This window comes from Giraffa tippelskirchi, chromosome 5 (assembly GCF_054371585.1).
Source record: "Giraffa tippelskirchi isolate mGirTip1 chromosome 5, T2T-mGirTip1v1.2.pri, whole genome shotgun sequence".
Taxonomy (NCBI): Eukaryota; Metazoa; Chordata; class Mammalia; order Artiodactyla; family Giraffidae; genus Giraffa; species Giraffa tippelskirchi.
This window is the reverse complement of record NC_137279.1, coordinates 74,759,581-74,784,680: the sequence shown is the minus strand read 5'-3', so window position 1 is coordinate 74,784,680 and position 25,100 is coordinate 74,759,581. Positions and strand designations below refer to the sequence as shown.

General features: G+C 52.3%; 1 protein-coding gene across 2 annotated transcripts; it reads right to left on the bottom strand.

Moving 5' to 3' along the window:
* Positions 1-620: 620 nt before the first annotated feature.
* On the bottom strand, positions 621-24,421 carry SLC41A1 (solute carrier family 41 member 1). Of its 2 annotated transcripts, XM_081491088.1 has the most exons (12): positions 24,049-24,421; positions 21,916-22,424; positions 21,415-21,483; positions 11,039-11,146; positions 9,859-9,930; positions 9,069-9,213; positions 8,780-8,926; positions 8,025-8,172; positions 7,111-7,190; positions 6,491-6,625; positions 6,057-6,205; positions 621-3,124 (listed from the first exon to the last, which is right to left on the bottom strand). In XM_081491088.1, the coding sequence occupies exons 2-12, from the start codon at positions 21,973-21,975 to the stop codon at positions 2,939-2,941; spliced, it is 1,299 nt and encodes a 432-aa protein (XP_081347214.1). In that variant the 5' UTR covers positions 21,976-22,424; positions 24,049-24,421; the 3' UTR covers positions 621-2,938. The 2 variants fall into 2 exon arrangements, with proteins under 2 accessions (XP_081347214.1, XP_081347213.1); XM_081491087.1 differs by lacking the exon at positions 24,049-24,421 and having other exon boundaries at positions 21,415-22,304.
* Positions 24,422-25,100: the final 679 nt, after the last annotated feature.

Sequence of the window (25,100 nt, the reverse complement as noted above, 5' to 3'; positions counted from 1 at the left end):
CACTCCCCTCTCACTTTAAAACTGACTACTACATTGGGGTTTGGTGTGTGCCAGGCACAGTGTTTATTGCTTTCTGTGAATTATCTTATTGAAGTCTCCTAATGACCCTAGGTATCTGTACAGATGAGGAAACTGAAGCTCAGAGAGAGAAAATGGTTTGTCCAATGTCACACAAATACAATTAGAAGATCTGGATCCAGGCCAGATTCTAAACCCTTTGCAGTCAATTATAAATTTCTAAGCACTTACAGTGCTGAGCATGGTGAAGGCAAGTTCGAGTACTCAACAAATACAGCTATTGTTATTGTGGCCCAAGCAGGGGATAAACCTCTGCAGGGAAGGAATCTTAACCCCCAGGTGCTTGCGCCCTCTGCACAAAACCCCAACCAAGGCCGAGCCAGTGTGTGCAGAGCAGGGAGGATGCCCCAAAGCAGCACTGGCTGCTTCTCAAGAAACGACTGTTTCCTATCACACATCTCCGTAGTTAAGAGCTATTTCATTTCTTGTCACACGCTGGCCTCTTTCCACTTCTATGCAAGGAGAGGGTGGGACCACAGAGCAGGCCCAAGACAGCAAGGGAAGCTGGTTTTGGATGAGACACACAGGAACCACCAACCACCTAAATAAACGTCCTCTTTATTTTACCAAATATAATTTATCAGTTATGTTGACATTTGTCAATTCAGTTATAGTCACTATAAATAATTCTCTTAGGACACAGTTTTGTAACTTTTTAAGGATATAAGAGTAAACCAATGTTGCTCCCCATAGCCAGGCCAGAAGTCCAGGCAGTTTGTGCAATCAGGGGTAAAAGAAACGGATCGTCCATGAAAGTCATGAAGTTCATTTTCTTTCCCTCTCACCCTGCAGACCTCCCTCTGCTCATCCTCAGGGCTTGGGGCACGCCTACCTTCCTGCTTTTTCGGCAAAGGAGGGCACACCGGAACCCTCCAGGGCAGCCTGGCTGAACTTCAGAGAGGAGAAAGGGGTGAGTGCCTGGGGCGGGGGTGACTGCAGACCACAGGGGCACAGCCTTGGGGGTGGAGGAGTTGGTTTTGACGCCTGTACAAGAGTCTGTGTGCAAACGTGTCTGGAGATGGAGGACGAGATGGGAGAAGGCCCGAGAAGAGCAGGAACGAAGCCGGGCTGGCATCAGTGAACTCTGCTGGGAGCAAGCCCAGCTGGGCAACCTCTACGATTCCAAGTCTAAGGGTCTAGACTGGCGGGGGGCCTGGGTGGAAATGTAGAGAGAGAAAGCGTCTCTAGAGGCATAGGGCAAGTTCCTTGGGGTGAGGCAGGGTGGTGGTAAGAGATGGGGTCACTGCTTGGTCTTCCCCTGGAGACAGGCCCTTTAGGTGACAGAGGGGGAGAGCTGAAGGGCAGTTTATGGACAGACAGCAAGAAACCTGCGTCCAAATGCCCAGGTGTGTCCACATGCGAGTGTGGACAGGATTCTGACCATTCACAGTAACGTGCTGGGAGGATGCAGAAGCCCCAGCGCTCTCCCACTCCTGTGCTGGGTAAACTGGAAGCCTTCTAGATCTGAACCCCCTTTCTGGTGACTGGTGAGGAGATGGAGGGAAGCGAGGGTGACAGAGCGTAGTTTAGGGAAATCAGTAGTGGCTGAGCAACGGGGCCTGAGCTATGGTCAGTGCTGCACGCAGGTGGGAGCCAGGAGCGGCGTCGAGAGGCAGACCCTGCTTGGACAAAGAGGGGAATACAGTGAGGACACTTGCTCTGCTAGACTGAAAAGGGCACACGGCCTTTGTATCCAGGGACTGCGGCGAGGGTGGAGCTGTGTTTCCTCTGCCAGTCAGTACCCAGCACAGGACCTGACATGTAGGAGGCGCTCAATAAACAGTGCTCAATGAATGTTTCAGACTGTGCCTGCAGAATCGCTCCTCTTGGGGAAGCTGTGTATTTGCTGAATGAGTGAATGAATACATGGTGGATGTGGGCAGCAGCCAAAAGAGAGGAAAGCTGACCTCTATGGCATGAAAGTATGAGTGATTTCAGGAAGCAAGAGATTCTAAGGTGCCATGTGATTATGTCCTCGGGAGAAACAGCAGCAGTGAAACACCCATCAACTGCCCAGGCTTCTCCGTAAACCCATTCCTCGTCCCTAATCTTGGAACCCAATGCGGCAAGCTCTGGGGAAGGTCATGCTTAGAAGTAATCAGAGATAAAGGTGAACAGAGATGAAGAATCAGCTCTCTGGGTCCAGGGAGGATGTCAATTTTGGCAAACCTATGGGTGGACATGGGCCAACAGTGAGACCAGGTCACAGCTCATTGCTTCTTGGATGAGACAGTCAGTTGGAAAAAAGATCAGAGGGAGGGGCTGGTGGTATTTATCAGGCAATTGGGTAAGGAGCACATATATAATTTAAGGAGTTCACGTCATCCTTCTGGAGAGCAGGGCAGAGAACAGGGCTAGGATTACTTGGGGCTAGGAGCAGCTGTCTCTTGCTTAGGGCTTTGAAGTTGGTCCACTTCTAGAAAACGTATGTGTGTGGGGGAGGGGAGAGCGACATTTATCCCTCTGTTCAACCAAAAAGGAAAAGAGAAAACAAAGACAAGCCCCCCAAACCAGAGCCGCAGTTTGCTAAAGCTAAACCGAATGTCCCCAGATCCTAGACGGAAACCCCTGCCCCAGTCATCTCACCTGGAGGCACCCACCATGAAATTGCACTTGGTGACTGTCTCAAACACCTACTTGTACTGTTCATCTCAGTCTGTCTGTCCTGTCTGAATTCTTACTCTACAAACTTGGCTCAATGTATAAAAATTCCCATTGAAAATAATGAGAATTCGGTATCCATGTGAAGTCCTAGAAAGAGATGGGAGTGTCGAGTGGGATGGGGGTGGGGGAAGAAGACCCCCTCCCCCAAAATTTCAAACAGAAAGTGCAGAGGTGGAGAGAAGCTTGAGTGACCGGGCTAGTCCCCGACATCAGTGTCTCGGTCTCCAATGAGCCAGAGGACATGGAAGCTGAGGGCCAGGAGCCCAGTGCCGAGAAGGTCCCCCAGGGCTGTCAAGTACGGGATGGAGAAGTTGTCTGGGTCCAGGCCGCGGCCCCACATCCAGTGCACCATCCAGTCTGCGATGTAGAGCAGAATCAGCACCTGGAGAAACAGAAGGGCTAGCCTACAGCCATCCCCTCTCCAGGGGGAGCCAGAGGCCATGTGATTGACCCGTTCATCGCACCACAAGGCTTGGCTATCTGCAGCCAGTCCTTAAGCAAGTCAGATCATCTTTTTGCCCCTGCAACCCCTCTATGCTCCTCCAGCCCACAGTGATCACCTTGAACAGATGACAGAAGGAATTTGAGTTCATTGGGAAGGAAGATGCCTCTGTTCTCCGGAGCCTACATTACATTCTGCTCCCAAACTTACCCAACCAGAGGCTTGCTAATCAACATCCTACTTGTTGCAGGAATTCAGTCCTCTTGCCTCTAATTCTGGGTCATCTTATTCTCGGGTCACTCCAATTCCTGCCATGTTGGCCTCTGTGGGAGCCCAGCAGGCGGCTGGGGGGTTGGAGTTTGCTTTTCAGAGAGGGATTTGTCCTCAGAGCAGAGAGGAATAAGGACAGGGTGAGAGGCTGCTGCCGGCACAGTTGTCCGAGTAACAGTTGATTATCCCAAGCTGCCTTCCTCCTGACCCTTCCCATTCTGCTCTTGTGGGCTCAAAGAATGCAACTTTATTTTAACATTAGTCCTAGCAAAATTGAATTAGGAATAAGTCAGCTGAATACCAAGCACACAGTGCATATCAATTCAAAAGACATTTTGGTTGATCTGCTGTGATGTATCTGTCCCTTGCTTTTCTTCCATTACTACAGATAATTAATGATAATCTAGATTAGAACCTTGCTAGTAGGCCCAGGACCAGGAGCATCGACAGCTGGAAGCTTGTGAAAAATGCAGAATCATAGGCCTCATGCTGGATCTCCTAAATCAGAATCTGCCTTTTAACAAGATTTACATGCACTTTTAAGTTGGCGATGCACTTGATCTAGAATACTATGGGGATGTCCACAGGCCTGCATCTTCTCTATACTCTGCACAATTCCTGACAGTTGGGCTCCCCAAATGACAGCATCTGAGCAAAAATGAAATGGTTTCTAACGGTAAAGCTCTGAAACAGTCATTTAGGAGGTTTTACTCCTGACTGTACTTTGTAAATACTGTGGTATGCAAATTCTGCCCAAAGGGGCTTAGTTCCTGGAACCAGAGCCCACTGGGGGATCCGGAAGCCAGATGTGATACCTAAATTTAGGCAAACTGGTTGCTCTCCAGTCTTCTCTCCAAGGGAGGCAGAGGTTACAGTTTCAGCATCCTTCACCTTCTGCCTTGCCCTGCACACAGATGCCTTGGACTTTTGTGGCCCTGGCCCTGAGGGAGGGACAGACCCCCCCCCCCCCCAATAACTTCACACTCTTGCTAGCAGCTGCAGAAGGGTCCCAAATAAAGAACATGGCCAGAGGACTTCGGGAAGGGATGGGCAGCAGCTGTCTCCACATTCCAGCCTTCCGAGCAGGCCCTGGAAACACGCTGGGAGGAGGCAGCAAGGGGATCAGGAGGAACCTTTAGAGGGGATCAGGTGTCCCACCCTGGCCCTGCACTGGCGGGAGAAGAGAGGAGGTGAGCGTGGGCTCCGGTGTGTTCACAGCGGGGAATGGAGGCAGGCTCACCCTTCCCAAGGTGGCCGAGGGCCGCCCTCCAGCCACAGACCCTGGGCACAGACACCCTTCCCCGCTCTGCAGCGTGCACTTTACCCCAACTCGCAACAGAATGTGGCAACTGGGGTGACGGCTGCAGGGAAACAGCACATGGTTGGCCCAGACCCGGCCAAGATGCCCTGACACCCAATAATATGTGTGTTAAAAAAAGAAGAGTAAAATGAGAAAAATATGTATGTTTGCTTGCCTAAATATGGAATAAACTTGAAGGATATATAAGAGATATAGATTAACAGAAGGTCCTACTATATAGCACAGGGAGCTATATTTAATATCTTATAACAAACTATAATGGAAAAGAATATGAAAAAGGATATATACATGTATCCTTTATATCTCTGTATATGAATCACTTTGTTGTACATCAGAAACTAACACAACAGTGTAAATCAACTCTATTAAAAAAAAGAAAGAAAAGAACAGAGAATACCAATGGCCAGTGAGGAAGAGAACTGGATGCGTGAGAAGAGGGGAGAAAAGATGTCTCAACGAGGTTTCTCTATTGACCCTTTCAAACTTTTTGAACTAACCTATTCAGAAAACAAATCCATAGAAATTGAAAATGTAATAATAAGGATTAGATAGGCTATAAAGGGGCTGCATGAGACAGCCTTGTGGTGACGGAGCTGTTCTGTGTCTTGACTGTGGTGGTGGTTACATGAACGTATGATTGATAGAACTATACACACACACACGAGATTGCATGTAAAATTGGTGCAATCTGAATAGCTCTGTGCATTATACCAACACTGACTTCCTGGCTTTGGTGTTGTGCTATAATTATGCAAGATGTTACCACTGTGGGGAACTGAGTGATGCGTACATGGGTTCTCTCAGCACATTTTGGGGGAGGCAAATTCTTATGAATACATAATGATTTCAAAATAAGAAGTTGAAAAAATGTAGTAAACAGCAAGGGAGAAAACATCCCAGAGTAGGAAGGCTGGATGGGATCCTAGAGATTGTCTAGTGCAGTGGTTTTGACACATTTTCAAGCTGTGAAATCCTCTACTCGAATGAAAACTCCCAAGAAAGCCGAGCATGTGAACAAAGTCACGTGGAGCTCCGTGGCCAGGCCAGTGGGGGTGGCACCTGCTTGAAATCCAGCACCTCTGCTTCACTCCCCTCGACTTACAAATGCACCACTGAGGCTCAGAGAAGTAAAACAACTCACCGAAAGCCACACAGCATCTTAGGGACTCTGCTGGAACTGTGGTCTGCTCTCCTGAGCCCCTGCCCACACCGTCCCTGGCCCTCCCCTCCCACTCCTGCAGGGCAGCCCTGGCCCCTCCCCACGCCCCTGCCGGTCCACACCTGGAGCAGAGCAGCTGTCATGTAGAAGATGATGAAGATGAGGGTGAGGGTGGTATGCCCGCCCTGCATACAGCTGATGGTGTAGAGGAACACCAGGTGTCCTGGGACCACGAGGAGGAAGAGCACCCGGGCCGATCGAGAATTCACATCTAGGACCAGCGGAGAGGGGGCGTGAGGCGAGACGGGGGCGATCTGGCGCCAGGAGGCCTTCCAAAGCCAGGCGGCGCCGTGCTGCACTCCAGGGCAGCAGACTGTGGACTGTGTCTCCATCCATCCCACGGCGCTCAGCCCCCAGGGTGCCCCAGGAAAGGACAGCCTTCCTGCCTGGGATTCCCCCTACAACAGCTAGTGCACACAGCCCACATAACCGGGCTCCAGCTGTTTCTTAAGTGATGATGTGAACTCCGGAGAGAAGGTGGGAACTCTGGCATTACCAGGGCTGAAGAAGGTGGTACAGGGGCTGGGGCATCGGCGAGGGGCTTGCTCTGAGTTCTCCCCTGGCATCCCGTTCATGTGGAGGAAGGTGGAGATGCGGCTGGCCTGTACGGCCACCAGATTGCCCCCAACACCTGTGGAGACACGCGAGTCCTAAGCTGTGGTGGGCTCGGGGAGCGCGGAGGGCGTGACCCATCCACCAGTCCCTAGGAGAAGATGGAGACACTGAGCAGGGAGACTCCTTTCCAGGGTGCCTTCGAGGCCCCTCCCACCCTCCCAGCTATGGAGACATGGCAGTCCCGTGTAGCCCCGGCGGGCTGAGAGCGTGGGAAGAGACAGATGTGTAGACTCAGGGAGCCTGACTTCTCTACTCCAACAGCGTGTGTGCCTGCGGTCACACACACAGCTCAGGGGACAAGCCCCACCATGATCAGTCCCTCTCCAAAGCTAGGCGGACCCAGTACCTTATGCTCAAGCGCCAGTTCCAGGAACCAGTCCAAGTCTTGAACTCTCTGAGCTGGACTCTCTTGCCTGCTAGAACCCTGACTGATACAAAGCCCCCACACCCTCTGATCCAGCCCTCTCCTTCCCCCACTGGCAGCTGATGCCGAGACCTCACCATTAATCACAGGTGTGAAGACAGCCATCCCTGCAAAGTTGGGGTCCGAGACCGTCTTGTCCAAGATGAGGCCTCCCACACTACACAGACACAAAGACAAGACACAAAGATGACTGAAGGCTTTTGCTCTGGTCCCTGGGGGGTGGCCACAGGTCTGTCTGGACGAGGGCAGCAAGGCGGTTCCCAGGAATCCCTTGTCCTCCAGTCTTTGCCTCCCCTTGCCAGAACCAGCTGATGCTCCTGACATTCACCCTAGCACAGCACCCTGAGCAAGCTGGTGCTGCTGGGTCAGGCAGCCGCCTCCTTTAACCACCTCCCAAGTTGGCGTGAGGAGCTGCCGGCTGCCTTGCCTGCTCAGTGTTTATTTCCCCTCTGGTAAGTGGGCTGGACTTTTCCTCGGGGAACCACCTCCCTCAGACTCGGCCACTGTGGTCTGCGAGACAGACACTGCTCCAACGAGGGCGCGGCCCCAGGCCTGTGCAGTGGGAGCAGCACATCTCTGAGGCCTCAGTGACCGGTTCAGGGACAGTCAGGTGACTGGACAACAGCCAGTGAAATTCTATAATGGGACTTTGCAGAAGAGTTTAGAGAAAGAATCTCTCTCCGTCTGTTGGAATTAACATACAGAAGTGCAAACCTGAAGCTGCCAGCCAGAATGGAGAAAAGCAGAGCTGAGAGATGGAGAACGCTGGGGCCCGATCATTTATGTCCCTGAGTCCAGCTGTGCATAGTCAGCTCCCTAAGCCAGCGTGTTCTGCTTCCTAATGAAACCCCTTCACATGGCTCCGTCACTTACAACAGAAGCACACATGACTGAGCCACTGTTGAAGGCACTTCTAGGGTCCGGGCCACACTTCCTCCTTCCAGGGCTGGGAGGGCGGCGGGTGGGGAGTGCATCAGGGACTTGAGCCTACCTGCTGATGGCCATGGCAATGATGACGGGCTCCCAGCCCGAGTACAACACCTCCCTTGTAGCCGGGCTCCGTCGGGCCAGCATCACCCAGACGGGGAGCAGGGCCACGAAGAAGGCGCACACCAGCGGGTAGATGTATTGCCAGATACCTGAGAGGTGGAGAGGAGACGCAGGTGAGCCAGTGCTCCCTGCTCCCAGCCTCCCCTTGGCTCAGCCTGCAAAATCCCAACAGATCAACAGTAACACCACGCTAAATGCCAGCAAATGTATCTACTCATTTGATGTTCGCTGTTAACCCGGGAGGTACATGAGGGCCAGCCCTTTCCATTCTGTAAATGAGGAAACCACGGTGGAACCTCCTCAGACACTGAACTTGTTAGGGGCAGAGACTAGATCCTAGGTTTCTTGCTTTGATCCCTGGAAAAACCTCCATCTCCTCTCTTTCATTGTGCAAGCAGATTCCAGCCTTAGTTCCTTTCCTTTGCCCTTTCCCCCTTACCCCTCCAAGGGGAGTAAGAATCCATAAGACCAAGCATATTTCTGAGATACTTTCACCCCTGCTCCCACTGCCCACATGAATCTGAGATAGGAACTTAGCCTCATCTCTGTAAGGTAGGGAGTTATTTACAAACTGTGTTCCAACCAAATGGTTAGGAACATAGAAGAAATCCTTACACATGTGCAAAACGACTACCATGTCTCCCAGTCCCACCCAGGAAGCCACCCTGGTTGCGTCCTCAGTGACCTCAGCCTCACCCTGCTCCAGGTAGAGTCCCCAGCTGATGCCTGAGAGCAGTGCCAAGGTGATGAGGTCACCCAGGCTGGCAGCAATGGGTGTGGCCACATTGTCTGGGTTGATGCCAATCTTGCGAGAGCCAATGATGACTCCAATCATGATCATCCCTAGGGAGGAAGAGGAGGGGCCAGGCAGGGGAAGACAAGATGACGGGGCATCCACCAACCGAGAGGGAGATGGGAGGGGCCTGGTTTCGGATGCCTCTGGGACCGCCCTGCCTACCCCCCGCCCCTCCCTCCCACTCCGTACCCAGGACCAGGGAGGCGATGGAGGCAGTGGCCACGCTGCTGGCACAGAGCAGGAAGGCGTGCGGGATGCTGAAGTGGCCGTCAGGGATCCAGCCGAAGACCACGGCGGCGATGGATGCCAGGAAGCCCACCACCGTGGCCTGCACCTGGGGAGGGGAGCGGTGACTCGGGGAGCAGAGCACTGCCTAGCTGAGGTCACAGAGCACTCAACCGGACCTCATGCTGCCCCCAGCAGCTCCAGGAGGCGGGCAGAGCTGGCCTGTCCAGTCCTCCCAGGCTGGAACAATGTCTTTAATTATTTAGTTTCACACCAGACACCAGTACTGGGTAGCGCACCCTGCAGGAGCCCAGGACACGTTACTGGCTGAATGAGTGCTCCTCTGGGGTCCAGGGGAGGGTCCACAGAGCCCGAGACTTCATCCAGACAGAAGGCCTGGGACTCAAGGGGAGGAACTCCTGGTCAGGAAAGTGAGCAGCCTCATGGGCAGATGGGATGAAGGTGGTCAAGGGCCTGCAGTAGTCCAAGTCTTCTCCTGATGTGAGGCGGGGGGACACAGCCCTCTGCATCACTGGAAGTGGAGAGATGACCCTGAAGATGCTGGGAATCCCCCTGATCTTGGCCATCTTCCTGGGAAATCGGGAAAACTCCTAGAGTTCTTTTGGGAGAAGGCAGTTCAGCAGGACCCTGGAGCTTCTCTCGGGAGCCAGTGGGTGCTGACTTAGGCCTATCACGTTCCTGCCCAGGGAGGAAGGAGGCTGAACCCCGCGGCCCCTGGTCCCTGCTCCCTTACCTGGATGAGGGCCATGTTCCCAGTGATCATCCGCCAGAGCTCCTTGGGTGTGTCCATGTGCCCGATGTTGGCCTGGGAAAGGGAGGACCAGGGTCTGGAGCTCCAGGCTGGGAAAGCCTGCAACGCCGTTTGCTAGGATCCTGCCTGGATCAGCAGACAGTGCACGTGCCCCGAGACCCTGGACCCTGGGGTGACCCCCCCAAGGAAAGTGAAGCAGGGTGGAGAGGCTGGATGAGAGGGAAGGCGCGAGACAGACTTGAGCTCCTGCCTCTGGCTGGGGGTGGCAAGGCGGTTCTTAAGGCAGCGCCCTCTTCTCCCCTCCTCTCAGGACAGAGGCTGTTTCTGGGCTCTGCCCTGCTCATCCGGGCAGCTCATCCCTATATAGGTTAGAAGGACACGATCAGTCCCTGGCTCTGAAGCCAGCTGGCCATCCAAGGGGAACAGGTCAGCTGCTGGTGCACGACAGAGGCCATGAGAGTGTTTGGGAAGGACTGAGGTGGCTGGGAGCAGGCCAGGAGGGCAAGGTGGGGCGGGTTAGGCAGGCCGCCACTTCTCTCTGCTGCCTTCTCTGGGCTCATGGCCACGTGGGGACATCCCTGCCACCTGGCTCCCCTGGCCTCCCATGTTTTACCACTTCCTACCTTCCACCCCATGGCCCTGAATCTGGTTTAGTCTCTGAACCACGACGGTTGATCTAAGAGGTTGTGGGAGGTGGCAGTGATGAGCAGCCCCTCTTCCTCGATTCCCTTACAGAAGAGCAAGATGCCGTGGGGGAGAGGGAGTGGGGTGGGAGGGGTCTGGGAAGGCCTGGCTCTGCTCCGGCCCAGCTGCAGAGCAGGGCTGGAGATCAGAGAAGGCCCCCGGCTGTGCAGGTGGAGGGACCAGCATGATGCTCGCCTGTCAAAGCTGCACAAACAGTCACGAGGTGGGTTGCGAAGCAGGGGGTGAGGCAAGAGTCCAGGGATGGCTGGGCCCTCCAGAAACCGAGCCTGGGAACCACTCTGAGCAGGGAGCCCCTGACTGGGGGCGGGACAACCAGCCTGGGACCTCTATGAGCCTTTGCAGCCTGGACCCACCTTGTGGACCTGAGCAGCTGAGAAAGGCCTGCAGCGACCTCTTGGTCAGGCTCTGTGCCGCCTGAGTCTCTGTGTGCCCCACTCCCTCCAGCCAGGACACTCACTGCGGTGGAAAGCCTTGATGCCAGCGTCATTTCCAGGTTTCCCTTAAGGCCCAGCAGTGCAGGCACCAGGATGAAGACCTCCGTCACCTTCTGGAATACTTCCCAGTGCTACAAGGTGAAAACAGAACCCAGGAATCTCAGGGCCCCACAGGGCTGGCATCAAAGTTGAACATGAAACTGAGTCCCCTGAAAGTGAGTTTATAGTTAACTAATAAGCTCTGCTCCGAGTTTATGATGAATGTTTCCATCCAAAACTTTATTCCCTTTCTTGTCCCTGTCTGAATTCAATCCCTTTCTTGACCCTTCTGATCTCAATCCTGTGCTAACCAAACAGCAATCAGCCAGAGTCAGATGACTAAGATTGCTGAGATCAGTGATAACATTGTTACAAGCTCAGGTTATTTCCCCTGGGTGAGATGAGTTACCAGGGCTTTTTTGTTCTTCCCCTTTAAATCCCCTCACTCAAAGACCAAGTGGGAAAGGCTCTGAGGCTTGTCTCCCTCTGCTTCGCCTGGTGTCCTGCAGTAAGCCCTTAATTTGCTGTAAACCTGCCGCAGAGTTTGGCTTTCTGCGCTGTGGGCACATGAGCCCTTGCTTGGTTACAGTTGGACAGTCTGGGAGCAGGGGGTTGAGAAGGAAGTGGAATCAGCAGGGAGTGAGCTGGTCAGACGCCTTTCCTCCAGGAATCCTGGAAGCAAACCAAGTCCACAATGCTCCAAACAACATAGCCCCCTTCCTGCCACCCAGAACTGGGGATATGCAGAAAGTCTCCCCCAGTCAGGAGACCCCAGCCTGGCTCTGCTTCCTTTCGCCACTCTGTGGAGCCAGGACAGAAGACGGTGGGGACCCACGCAGCTGAGTCACCCTGGAGCTGGCTTACACCCCAGAACTCCAGTGCGATCTCCCTTCAAATCGCCTTCAGTCTAGATTCTTTGTGGCCTCAGCTTCGGGTGGTGTTGTCTCAGCTGTTGAGCGCTGGGCTCCACGGGGCTAAGGAGATTAGAGAGTTTGTTTGGCTTCTATCTCCAAGGGCTCTGGGCCTCAGCCACAGCTGCTCTCCTTCAGAAGAGGCTCTGAATGAAGACGGTGGCCCCCAAACCTCAGAAGGCTGGTCTGCAAGAGGCTTTTCATTCCTCTTCGGCCCTGTCACCCCAGAAAGCTCCCCCAGTCTCTTGGTTAGGAAAGGGAGGTGTGCTGGTGTAGGAAGAGATTCCAATGCGCCATGGATTCCAGCCCTGAGACCATCAGGCTCCGCTCTCTGACCCATTCTTCCAGCTAATGTCTTATAAGTCTGTACTATGTGCCAGGTAAGGGCTCTCTGTGCAGTTTTTCATTTTACTCTATCAAAAACCTGGTGAGGTAGGAGCTATTCTTATCCTTGTTTTGTAAAGGAGGGAACTACTGAGGTTCAGAGAGCACTATACTCAGTGCTAGGAAGGAGCAATGTAGGAGCCAGGACTGGCTATTTGAAAGCTACTTTAATTGCATCTAGGAATCAGCGAACTAAGATGGACTGGAATGGGTGAATTTAACTCAGAGGACCATTACATCTACTACTGTGGGCAAGAATCCCTTAGAAGAAATGGAGTAGCCATCATGGTCAACAAAAGAATCCGAAAGGCAGTACTTGGATGCAACCTCAAAAACGATAGAATGATCTCTGTTCATTTCCAAGGCACACCATTCAATATCACAGTAATCCAAGTCTATGCCCTGACCAGTAACGCTGAAGAAGCTGAACTCGAACGGTTCTATGAAGACCTACAAGACCTTCTAGAACTAACACCCAAAAAAGATGTCCTTTTCATTATAGGGGATGGAATGCAAAAGTAGGAAGTCAAGAAACACCTGGTGTAACAGGCAGATTTGGCCTTGGAGTACAGAATGAAGCAGGGCAAAGGCTAATGGAGTTTTGCCAAGAGAATGCACTGGTCATAGCAAACACCCTCTTCCAACAACACAAGAGAAGACTCTACACGTGGACATCACCAAATGGTCAACACCGAAATCAGATTGATTATATTCTTTGCAGCCAAAGATGGAGAAGCTCTATACAGTCAGCAAAAGCAAGACCGGGAGCAGACTGTGGCTCAGATCATGAACTGCTTATTGCCAAATTCAGACTTAAATTGAAGAAAGTAGGGAAAACCACTAGTCCATTAAGGTATGCTCTAGATCAAATCCCTTATGAGTATACAGTAGAAGTGACAAATAGATTTCAGGGACTAGATCTGATAGACTGAGTGCCTGATGAACTATGGACAGAGGTTCGTGACATTGTACAGGAGACAGGGATCAAGACAATCCCCATGGAAAAGAAAGGCAAAAAAGCAAAATGGCTGTCTGAGGAGGTCTTACAGATAGCTGGGAAGAGAAGAGAAGTGAAAAGCAAAGGAGAAAAGGAAAGATATTCCCATATGAATGCAGAGTTCCAAAGAATAGCAAGGAGAGATAAGAAAGCCTTCCTCAGCAATCAATGCAAAGAAATAGAGGAAAACAACAGAATGGGAAAGACTAGAGATCTCTTCAAGAAAATTAGAGATACCAAAGGAACATTTCATGCAAAGATAGGCTCGATAAAGGACAGAAATGGTATGGACCTAACAGAAGCAGAAGATATTAAGAAGAGGTGGCAAGAATACACAGAAGAACTGTACAAAAAAGATCTTCACGACCCAGATAATCACGATGGTGTGATCACTCACCTAGAGCCAGACATCCTGGAATGTGAAGTCAAGTGGGCCTTAGGAAGCATCACTACGAACAAAGCTAGTGGAGGTGATGGAATTCCAGTTGAGCTATCTCAAATCCTGAAAGATGATACTGTGAAAGTGCTGCACTCGATATGCCAGCAAATCTGGAAAACTCAGCAGTGGCCACAGGACTGGAAAAGGTCAGTTTTCCTTCCAATCCCAAAGAAAGGCAATGCCAAAGAATCCTCAAACTACCGCACAATTGCACTCATCTCACACGCTAGTAAAGTAATGCTCAAAATTCTCCAAGCCAGGCTTCAGCAATATGTGAACCATGAACTTCCAGATGTTCAAGCTGGTTTTAGAAAAGGCAGAGGAACCAGAGATCAAATTGTCAACATCCGCTGGATCATCGAAAAAGCAAGAGAGTTCCAGAAAAACATCTATTTCTGCTTTATTGACTATGCCAAAGCCTTTGGCTGTGTGGATCACAATAAACTGAAAAATTGTGAAAGAGATGGGAATACCAGACCATCTGACCTGTCTTTGAGAAACCTGTATGCAGGTCAGGAAGCAACAGTTAGAACTGGACATGGAACAACAGACTGGTTCCAAATAGGAAAAGGAGTATGTCAAGGCTGCATATTGTCATCCTGCTTATTTAACTTATATGCAGAGTACATCATGAGAAACGCTGGGCTGGAAGAAACACAAGCTGGAATCAAGATTGTTGGGAGAAATATCAATAACCTCAGATATGCAGATGACACCAACCTTATGGCAGAAAGTGAAGAAGAACTAAAGAGCCTCTTGATGAAAGTGAAAGAGGAGAGTGAAAAATCTGGCTTAAAGCTCAACGTTCAGAAAACGAAGATCATGGCATCTGGTCCCATCACTTCATGGCAAATAGATGGGGAAACAGTGGAAACAGTGTCAGACTTTATTTTTTGGGGCTCCAAAATCACTGCTGATGGTGATTGCAGCCATGAAATTAAAAGACGCTTACTCCTTGGAAGGAAGGTTACCTAGATAGCATATTTAAAAGCAGAGACATTACTTTGCCAACAAAGGTCCGTCTAGTCAAGGCTATGGTTTTTCCAGTAGTCATGTATGGATGTGAGAGTTGGACGGTGAAGAAAGTTGAGCACCGAAGAATTGATGCTTTTGAACTGTGGTGTTGGAGAAGACTCTTGAGAGTCCCTTGGACTGCAAGGAGATCCAATCAATCCATCCTAAAGGAGATCAATCCTGGGTGTTCATTGGAAGGACTGATGTTGAAGCTGAAACTCCAATACTTTGGCCACCTCATGAGAAGAGTTGACTCATTGGAAAAGACCCTAATGCTGGGAAGGATTTGGGGCAGGAGGAGAAGGGGACGACAGAGAATGAGATGGTTGGATGGCATCACCAACTCGATGGACATGGGTTTGGGTAAACTCCGGGAGTTGGTGATGGACAGGAAGGCCCGGCATGCTGAGATTCATGGGGTTGCAAAGAGTTGGACACGACTGAGCGACTGAATTGAACTGAACTGAGTACTGTTGATGGGAAGGAAACATGGCACAAACACTGTGGGAAACAGTGTGGCTCTTACTTAAAACAGCATGGCTCTTACTTAACAAATTAAGATGAGAACTACTATGCGATCAAGCAATCTCACTTCTGGTATATACCCACAATAATTGAAAGCAGGGTCTCAAAGAGATATTTGAACATGCATGTTCATAGCAACATTATTCATAATAGCCAAGAGGTAGAAGCAACCCGAGTGTCCATTGATGGATAAATTAATAAACAAAACATAGTTTTACATACACAAGGGAAAGTTATTCAGCCCTAAAATGGAAAGAAATCCTGTTATATGTAACAATATAGATGAACCTTAAGGACATTACAGTAAGTGAAACAAGCCAGTCGTAAAAAGACAAATACTATATGATTCTACTCATATGAGGTATCTAAAGTGTTCAACTTCCTAGAAATAGAAGTAGCTTCCTGGTTACCTGGGACTGGGAGGAGGGGGGAAAGGAAGTCGATGTTTAGGTGTAGAGTGTGGAGTTTTAGCTCTGTAAGATGAAAAAGTTTTGGAGATCTGTTTTACAACAATGTGAATATACTTAACACCATTGAACTGCACAATAAAAATGGTTAAGATGATAAATTTTATATATATATTTTTTAACCACAATTTAACAACAACAAAAAAGAGGAGCATGGAAATCAGAGGGGGCTGAGACCAGGGGAGGCGGCACACCAGGGGTCCTATAAAGGCAAGGACCTCTCTTTGTCAGAGTTCTTTTTGTGGGTATAGGGGGGGGTTGTTGATAGTGTGGGTCCCTACCAGGACTCCAGAGGAGGGCTCTTCTCATTAGGGCTAGAGTGCACCCTTCCCTGAGCTCCTGGCCTAGCCTCTCACTGTGGAAGGCATAGGAATCTTTTTAGAGAAGGCTCTCTCTTGAAAACTAAGGATGGGAAAGAAACCCTCTGACCCCAGCCACAGTTGCTGAGCTTTCAGACACCCACAGGAAGAGCCAGGAGGGAGGCAAATCCTTTCTTAGCCCTGGGTCCCCTAGAGGGGAGGCAGCCCCACAAGCCCCATGTGCCCTGGAGGAGCTCAGGCACTGTTGCTCTTGGCTGAGGCTGGTGCATACTGCTGGGGCTCCAGCTCCCAGCAGGCGGGGGCCGTGCCCCGCTCTGCCCCCTTCTCCCTCACCTCCACTGGACACGCAGCTCAGAGAGCAAGAATTCCTTCTGCTATACCCCACCTCCCAATAAAAGTGGCTGACTGGCGGTTTTGGAAGCTTCTCTTGGAGCCCAGCCTCATATCCCCTCTTCACTGCATAACATCCACGTCTCCCAGCTTCCAAGCCTCCGGTTCTGTGAAAAGCTGTGATCTCCAGGTAGGCGTATGTAAAATATGTATGTGTATTGGCAGAATGAAGGAGCCCGAAAAGAAATACTCCAAGTGTATGCCAGAAATATTTTCTGAATTGTTTGTAAGGAATATTGTCTTTATGATTAAGAAAAATATATATATATGAAGCTCAGCTAAGTCCCTCTAGCTGCCCTGATATTATATATTAATAGTTAATATATATTATAAATATATATATGAGGTTATAAATATCCTCAAATCCTTGCACCCCTTCAGCACACATACACCTTCTCCTTCAACTACACTAGGACCTAGAAGGGATGGGGCTTTAGCAGTGATTCGGACAGACAAGCAAGTAGAATTGGCATCCACGATAACAGCCCCTGTGCCTGCCAGAGGACAGTCGGGACCCTCACACCACCTAACCCCTCCACCCAGCAACACCCTGAGCTGGCACTTGGTCAGAATAGCCAGTGGCTACACACATCCTTTCTTCACCCACAAAAGCCTCTCAGGGGAGCCTCTGACATGCATGTGCGCACACACACACACACACACACACACGGGAAGCAGGCTGGCCCTGAGGTGAGCAGTGGGTAGAGTGACAGAGGCCAGGGGCCCAGTGTGTCTCCTTCCTGCTTTGGTCTAATTCAGGCCTGTCCTGTTCACCCTGCCTGGAAGTGTCTGACCCTGAAGTTAGACCCACGAGCCAAGCCTTCACCCACGCCTTCCTGCTCTGCTGGGGATGGAAAAGGACACGTTCCAGGAAGCCCTTGGGCGGGAAATTTGGATGGCACACAGGGACAGATTTCACTGCTTCTCAGAAATGCGGCTCCTCTTCCCTTTCCTTCTCTGTCTGTGGATGGTGGGTGGGTAGGGGGTGTATGGGGCTCACTGGTTCCTGATAGCTTGGAAGAAGGATGAGCCTGCCACCCCTCCCACCCCCCCTAATAATCCTGACTTATCACCTAAGGTTTCACACCTCAGCGACCCTACTGCTGTCTCACTCTAGTCCATTCATCTTCTCTCTTCCATCTGACACTGCCTCTGGCCTCAAAGAGAGAACCAAGTCTGCCTGGAAGTGTTCTGCCCTGACCTTCTTCCCCTCCAGGAGGAGAACAGCAGGGAAGGAAGTCACAGGCTGGAAAGGCTGGGGTCAAAGACACGAAGACGACTCAGATCACCAGAAGCTCTAAGAACTGCAGGAGAACCTGGGAAGCTGAGCTGCAGTTGACTTTCAGGGTGAGGACTGAGTCAGCTCAGATGAGCGTAAACCCAGCCTCCACCTAAGGTTCTCCCTGCCACATGCAGGCATCTCTAGGTGTCCAAGGAGAAGGCCCTCAGGGCAGCGCCTGGGGACAGGAGGCTGGACAAAGTGTGATAAGGGAGGCTACCTGAAACCTGAGTGCTCTGCTCAGGAATGCAGGCAGCCTTGGGGGCAAGCCAGCTAGAGAGGAATGTTTCTGCTCCACCCCGCTTCTCCAAAGCCATCCTTGCCATCCACTTTCACCTTTGCAGACTCCTCTGTACACACAGAAAAGCCAGAGAGGGGGTGTTTGGGGGAGGGGGTGTCTCTTTTCCTTGGGATCTTCAGCACATGAGTAGTGAGGATAAAGAGCTGGAAGACTCACCTGTTTTAACACAGCTTAGAATTCCAGTGACGGAGAAGGAAATGGCAACCCACTCCAGTGTTCTTGCCTAGAGAATCCCATGGACAGAGGAGCCTGGTGGGCTGCTGTCCATAGGGTCGCACAGAGTCAGACATGACTGAAGTGACTTAGCATGCATGCATGCATTGGAGAAAGAAATGGCAACCCACTCCAGTGTTCTTGCCTGGAGAATCCCAGGGACGGAGGAGCCTGGTGGACTGCCATCTATGGGGTCGCATAGAGTCAGGCACAACTGAAGCGACTTAGCAGCAGCAGCAGAATTCCAGAGAAGGCTGGCACACCACCTCCTGCCACCCCCATCCCTCCAAGGGCTGACAGAAGAGGGGAGTGAGGTGCCCTGGGACAGCCCAAGACCAAATCAGGAGGCCGGGCCTCTGCAGGATGGAGGCTCCCCAATCCAACCCCCTTCATCTCCTACACTGGGCCCAGTTCCGCTTTCCTTCCCAAATGCTTCGGGAACTTCAGCCTCGGTGGGGCGGTTGCAGCAGACTGTACTCTACTTAACCTTTTCCTACTTTTGGCCAGTAGTCAGTCCCTTATCTCACTGCAAAGGTGGCTGTACACACTAAGTGGAGAGAGGGCAGATAAGAGGAGACAGAAACGGGCCTGGGGAAAAGGCTGGGGCTTCTGCAGCAGTGGGGAAAAATGAGGGCATCGGACCAAGGAGACGTCTGTGCCGGCACGGCCTTGTGCTCAGCTGCTCTGAGATGCGGGGGACACCCTACAGCCAGCTCCTCCCGAGGGCCCCAGCCGCTTAGAGGACTACATCCCACTGCAGTTCAACTTAGCTTGTGAGGGGGACATGCAGCTGTGAATCCTTAGAAGCTGTCCTGCTCCTCCTGAACCCAAGACTGCCAGTTACCTCTTTCACCTCCTTAGATATGGAATAAAAATCTCCCTGCAGTCCCTATCTTTCTGCTTCCACCATCCCTGCCATGACACGACTGCAGCTTGCTCCAGACACGCTGTGGGAGAGGGCTGGGGGAGGGCACAAAGACAAACCAGCCATTGTCATCCATACCAACTGGACCTTAGCTCTGGGGTGAGCCAAGGTACCACACCAAGGGCAAATGCTAGCCCTCTGTGGGCACACTGGGCAGGCTCCAAATATTTCCTACCTGGGTTTCTCAACGTCTCAGGGTAAGGGGTAAGATGTCAGAAGTCATTTCCAGCTCTAGAATTCTCTTGAGTGCATAAGAGAAGGGGAGGGAGTGGCCTTCTAAGAACCTTTGTTCTTGCTCATTTAGAATATAACTCCAGTTATTCCAGATTCCAGTCTACCCTGTTTTTTTGAGGAAAGACAAAGAGCAGATTCCTCCCAGAGTCTTTAACCAACTTTGGAACCATGGCCATGGTAAAGGCTATAGAGGCTAACGACATAGGTTCTGAGTCAGAGGACCAAGGACAAGTTACTATTCCCTTTGAGCCATTGGTTCCTTATCTACACAATGGGGACAGTTATGGTTCCTACCTCATGGGTCCACAGAAGAGTCCAACAGATGCTGCCCACTACTGTTCTTACTTTCTAGAAAATAAAATAACCCCTTCCAGGTCACTACCAGACCTTGGATCTACACCCCTTTGGAGGCATCAAACCAGAACTGGAAACCTCTTAGAATGAGAACCCAGGCCACAGGAAAGGGATGGAAGAGGTGGAAAAACTGCTACCCTGGTCTAATTTCTCCTCCTCTCATTACCCCACTCACTGCTCTAGGAGGAGGAGCAGCTACTAGGGTGAGGAATCCAAAGCATGCCCTCCCCGCTCCAGACTGGCATCCCAACCTCCATGAGGAACAATCCTCAAGAAGACAGGTTAAGGGAAACAGAAGGCATGATATAAACACCATCCTTATTAGCAACCAAAGGTGCAGCGTCTCCCTAAGGACTCAAATCAAAGTGGTCAAGGTAGACACCATTGAAAGAACCTCCTAGAACCAACCACCCTGCTTCCTGGGACAGGGGCCTGGTAAGACTCGCCAGCAGGACTCTGTATTATCATATGCATCATTTGTAGGGCTGGCTTGGCAAAGGGGAGGGGATGCTGAAATCCACGTCTTCCTGAGAGATTCCATGGCCAAGGACTCACTGGTTGGGGCACGCGGCAAGGGGAAGCCCAAAGGGCAAAAGCCAGATCACCGCCAGCCCTCCTATTTCTCTGAGTACCTAGGACAGAGCCCAGAACTCGGTAGGAATCTGATACATGTTAATAATTAACTTAGATAAACCCAGCACTTTCAGAAAGCTTTATGTGTCTTACTAAGCTTCAAAAACTTTAGCTGGAAACAAGGCTTTAAATCATCTTGGGGACCTGGAGGTCCTGGGTAAGTCCTAAGCCACAATACGCTAACATAGCATATCCCTGGCTCTTAGCTTCCTGGTTCTGTCAATTCTTCTCCTTAATTCTACTTAGGAGCCTCACAAAGAGTTCTGTTTGCCCACCACAGGTTCATGAAAGACAGGTAAGGAGCAAGAAGAGACAGCTCTGCTCAGGTCTGGTTATATTTTGTCCCCATATTTGTCACATAATTAGCACTTCTATGTCTTATCACGCCACCCCCTCCAAATCATGTCTCAGCATGTGCCCACCCTCATTTTCTAAGGAGATCCTGCCAAGGTTACACGAAGACAAGCAACACGAAATGCCTTTAAGAAACTTCTCGCTTAATTTGAGACCCTCTTGGCAGCTGGACAAATTCCTGCCCAGCAGGGGGTTGAAGGGAAGGCTTGAGACTGAGCTTTCTACTGTAGGTATCCTTGAAACCCCCAAAATAAAGGGAAAAGAAAGCAGAAAGAGAAGGCCTAAGATCTAAATGTCTCCTAGGGAGCTGGGCTCAGCAGGAATGACCAGGAGGGATGGCAGGCAACAATCTGTTCCATCTCTCCTCTTCCAAGCCTGAGCTTGGGAATCGATCCTGCTTCTGTTAAGCAATACAGCCCTGACCACCTGTCCCAGGACTACCGGGCTTCCTCAAGGTTTCTGTAGAAAGTGACTGGAGGAAGAAGAAATCGAGGACATGATCCAAAGGAAACAGTGTTCCAGGAAGCAGCAACTGCTTCTGACAGGGAGGTGGAGGAAAAGCTCTAGGAGGAAAAGACGGCTTCAGGCTCAGGGTCAAGGGCCGCCGACCCAGCTCCTACCTGCACGATGTCCAGCACCATGCCGGCGGCCACCGTCCCGAAGCCAGCCAGTAGGAAGGGGAACAGCACCTGCAGCCCGATGGAAAAGGAGGTCTCCTTGAGCGGAGAGGGGGCCGCGGGGCCGTGGTCCGCGCTAACGTCGTCACTTTCATTACTCTGGCTGCCGTTCTCCAGCAGGGCGTCCTCCTCCCGGAGGCCCTTGGCGTTGGCCCGAGACTCAGGCACCGCCACCTCGACCTCCGCCCCGTCGGGCCCCAGAAACTCCGAGGTCGAGGCCAAGGGCTCTCGGCCAGGGCCCTCCGAAGAGCAGGCTGAGGCGGCGGGGCCAGTCCCGTTCAGCTGGTGGGCGTCCTTAGGCTCCGGCTTGGAGGACATGTCTCGGAGGGAGGAGGAGAAGGGGGAACTCTCCTCTTTTTGTTTTCCCGCTTTCTCTCCCTTTCTGACTTGGGAAAGAACTTAGTCTTGGGGTGAACGCAGGCGTGGTGGCCGCGGGACCTCTACCTGCGGCTCTCCGCTCCGATCGGGCGCTTCCGAAACTGATCCGCCGACAGGTAGCCCCATCAAGCACTGAAGCCACAGGCTGGAGGGGAGCAGGAAACTCCGCACCAGACGCGCAGCCGGCGCTAGGGGAGCAGGTGCCCGATCCAGCCGGCCGAGAAGCTTCTTGGGGGGAGCTCCTCTGGCCTCCTCACTTCTTTGGTTCTCAGTGCAGACTCCTCAGGGTCGGGGGCGTCCAGAGCAGAAGAGCCCGGTCAAGTCTGGGGTACCTCTGAGGTGGCCCTACTTTGATGCCAAGCAGCCCGAGTTCAGATCCTTCCGCAGGCAGACTTGGCCTGGGGCGGCCTCTGGCTGGGCTCCGTCAGCTGCCCACAGCTCCTCCGGCTCTGCTGGTCCCAGGGCAGTGTCAGCCGTCTCTCTCCTTTTTTCCCGAGACGTTCTTCCTTTCTGGGAAGACCCTGTATCTTCCCAAATCCCTGGTCCTCACAGTCACAAGAATCTGGATGGAACACCTTACGTGGGAAGAAGGACGACAAGGAAATGTTACCATAGGGTAGAAGACAGCTCCTTCTGCGAGAATATTCCCACACGGCAGGCGTAAGGAGTTTGCTATTTCCCCTCCTTTTTCACTAACACCCCCCATTCCTGCCCTGCAACATCTGGATGCCCAGCAGGCACTAACCCTGTCATCCTCCCAACAGGCAACGCACTGCCCACCAAGGACAACAGCCATGAGAAGGGGCCAGCCTGGGACAGGGAAGGTGCTGTGCAGACCTTGGCATTGCCTTCTCAGCAATGGGGGAGATCCCTTCTTGAATGTCCATTAAGAACCCAAGGTTACTAAAATGCAGTCTCCCAGTGGGGTCTGTTACAAATTCAGTCACAAGCTCCCTGCAGCCACTTGGTTGTAGAAAGCGATAGTTTACAGTCATAAGACAAAGCAAATAAGCAGGGAGAATCTGACTACTGAGTGAAGGTCCCTACACCCCTACAAACCCTAGTCCCTGAGGAAAAAAACCCAACAAACTGGGAGGACTCCCTGGGCAATGGTGCAGGCCTGCCAGACCAAGGCCAAGAGCCAGAGGCCTACCCACTCCTGCCCTTGGGAGTCAACAGTGTTACAAAAAGCTCAGACACTGACTTGGATCCAGGCCTCTGCTACTTCTCTCCCCCTGCTCTTGGCCTTGTGAGCTCGTCAGATAGGACAGGAGTGTTATCTCACTTTGAAGGGAAAGACGGTAACACTGTGGTTATTACGCACACATTTCAGTTCTCTAGGTTCGCCCTGTTCCCCAGGGTTACTGAGAGTTGGACATAATGGAATTCTTAAAAAACAAAAACAAAAAAGCACCATCCGAAAAAATAAATAAAACAGAGCAAAATAAAAAACAAAAGCAGCATAAGCCAAAACGCACTTGCTCCCAAATACATGTCTCTTTAGGGTAATGGCCCCACTTCTTGCCTACAGGAACCCCCAGGCCTTGTTCCCCCGGGATTACATCCCACCAGAAGAGCTCTCACAAGTAAAAAATACCTTTCAAGAGAATTTCCCTAGGAAGGATGAATAGGTCCTTAAGTATTCCAAACACACACAATTAGTCAACTCCAGTTTGGGGAAGGGTGGATCAAACTCCAGTAACTGGCCCACGGGAATTGTTTTCTCTTTCTAGCCACTCACGTCACCAGGACTCCCTTTTCCAGTCTCCTTAAACACTGTCCTGTTGGTTCTTTCAAAAACCCTCACTACAGATACAGGAAGAAACCTCTGAGCAGGAGAGAGTCTGCGGCTCCTGTGCCAGAAAAGTTTCTGAGTCCGCTAAAACCTGACCGGCCCTCCTCCTCCCGTTTTCCTGGCAAGTCACCTAACCTGAAACGGGGCTCGGAGCCAGAGAAGCCAGCCCCTCAGTCCAGTAAAGAGACTTCAAACGGGCCTAGGCCCTGGGATGAAAGAGGCAAAAGTGACCTGGGATGCTCTGGGGAGGGAACTAAGCGGACGGCTTTCGCGTCCCCGAACCCAGGGATTGCGAGAAGTATCTGGGTGGCCCTCCGGCCTCTCCTCCAAACAGACTCAGCGAATGCGCCCGGTGCCAGGTCCCTCGGCCTCGTCACCCACCCCCTAGACCCAACAGCACTGACCTGCCCCTCACTCGGGAGGAAAGGGGGCGCCTGGCGACTGGCGGCGGGGACCCGTGGTCTCGGGGGAGGCAAGGGTCCCCCTCTTCTCATCACTCCTCCTCCTCGGCAGTCCTCCTCGGCCCCCGGATGCCCCCCGCCACACACACACACCCCAGCCTAGGCGAGGGTCCAGCCGCGGCACCCGACTTGCTACATTTCGCCTCGGCGCTGGGCGTGCGAGGCCGTCGCTCGGCTTCCACGAGGGGTAGGTGGCCCGGGCGGGCAGGACAGACCGCCGCGTCCCAGGCGGGGCGGGGGGCAGTCCGGACGGCGGGCCGTGGGGCCGAGCTCGCTCGCCCCCAATCCCTTCTTGCCCGCAGACTTGGGCCCGACTGGTTGGCTGTTAGCGGCAAACGTGATCTGGGGCAGAATGGGTGGCACCCCCATTCCATCAAAAATAGATTTCGGATGGACAGCGTCAGCCCCCAATCAGGGGTGGCGAGGGGGGCGGGCTCGGCCGCGGCCCGGCCCCTGAGGCGGGGCGCCGGGGAGGCGCAGTACGCGGGGTGACGCGCGCTGGAGGCCGCTCGCGGGTCCCGTCGCTCCCCGCGTGGTGCCGCCTCCTGGGGCCGCCACGCCGCGCCGGGACCGTCCCTCGCCCTTTAAAGGCGTGCGTGCCGGTGCGCGTCTACCCCTGCGTACGGAGTTGTTTCCTTGTGTCTCCGGCAAGACCGGGAAACCTCCCAGTGGAGCCGCCAGCTCTGAGCGCCGGGGCTCAAACCACCATGCCGCTGCTCTTCGCTCCGGGCTCGGTTCCCGGAGAGAACCGTCCCTACCTTGTTTGGGGACACAGCTTCTTGCCTGCTGGGGAGAAGTCACCTCTGCTCTTTCCGCCAGATGCCGCTTTCCTGCAAGCGCGTGGCTCAGCCTGAAGGAACCGGCCTTAATAAAGTCCCAGCCTTGGAAGGGCTGGGGATGGGTGGCTGGGCGGGCGGGAGGGAGGGAGGAAAAAGAGGTCACAAACACCGCTGTGGTCCTACACTCACCGCCCGAGGCGGGGCGGAGGGGAGCCT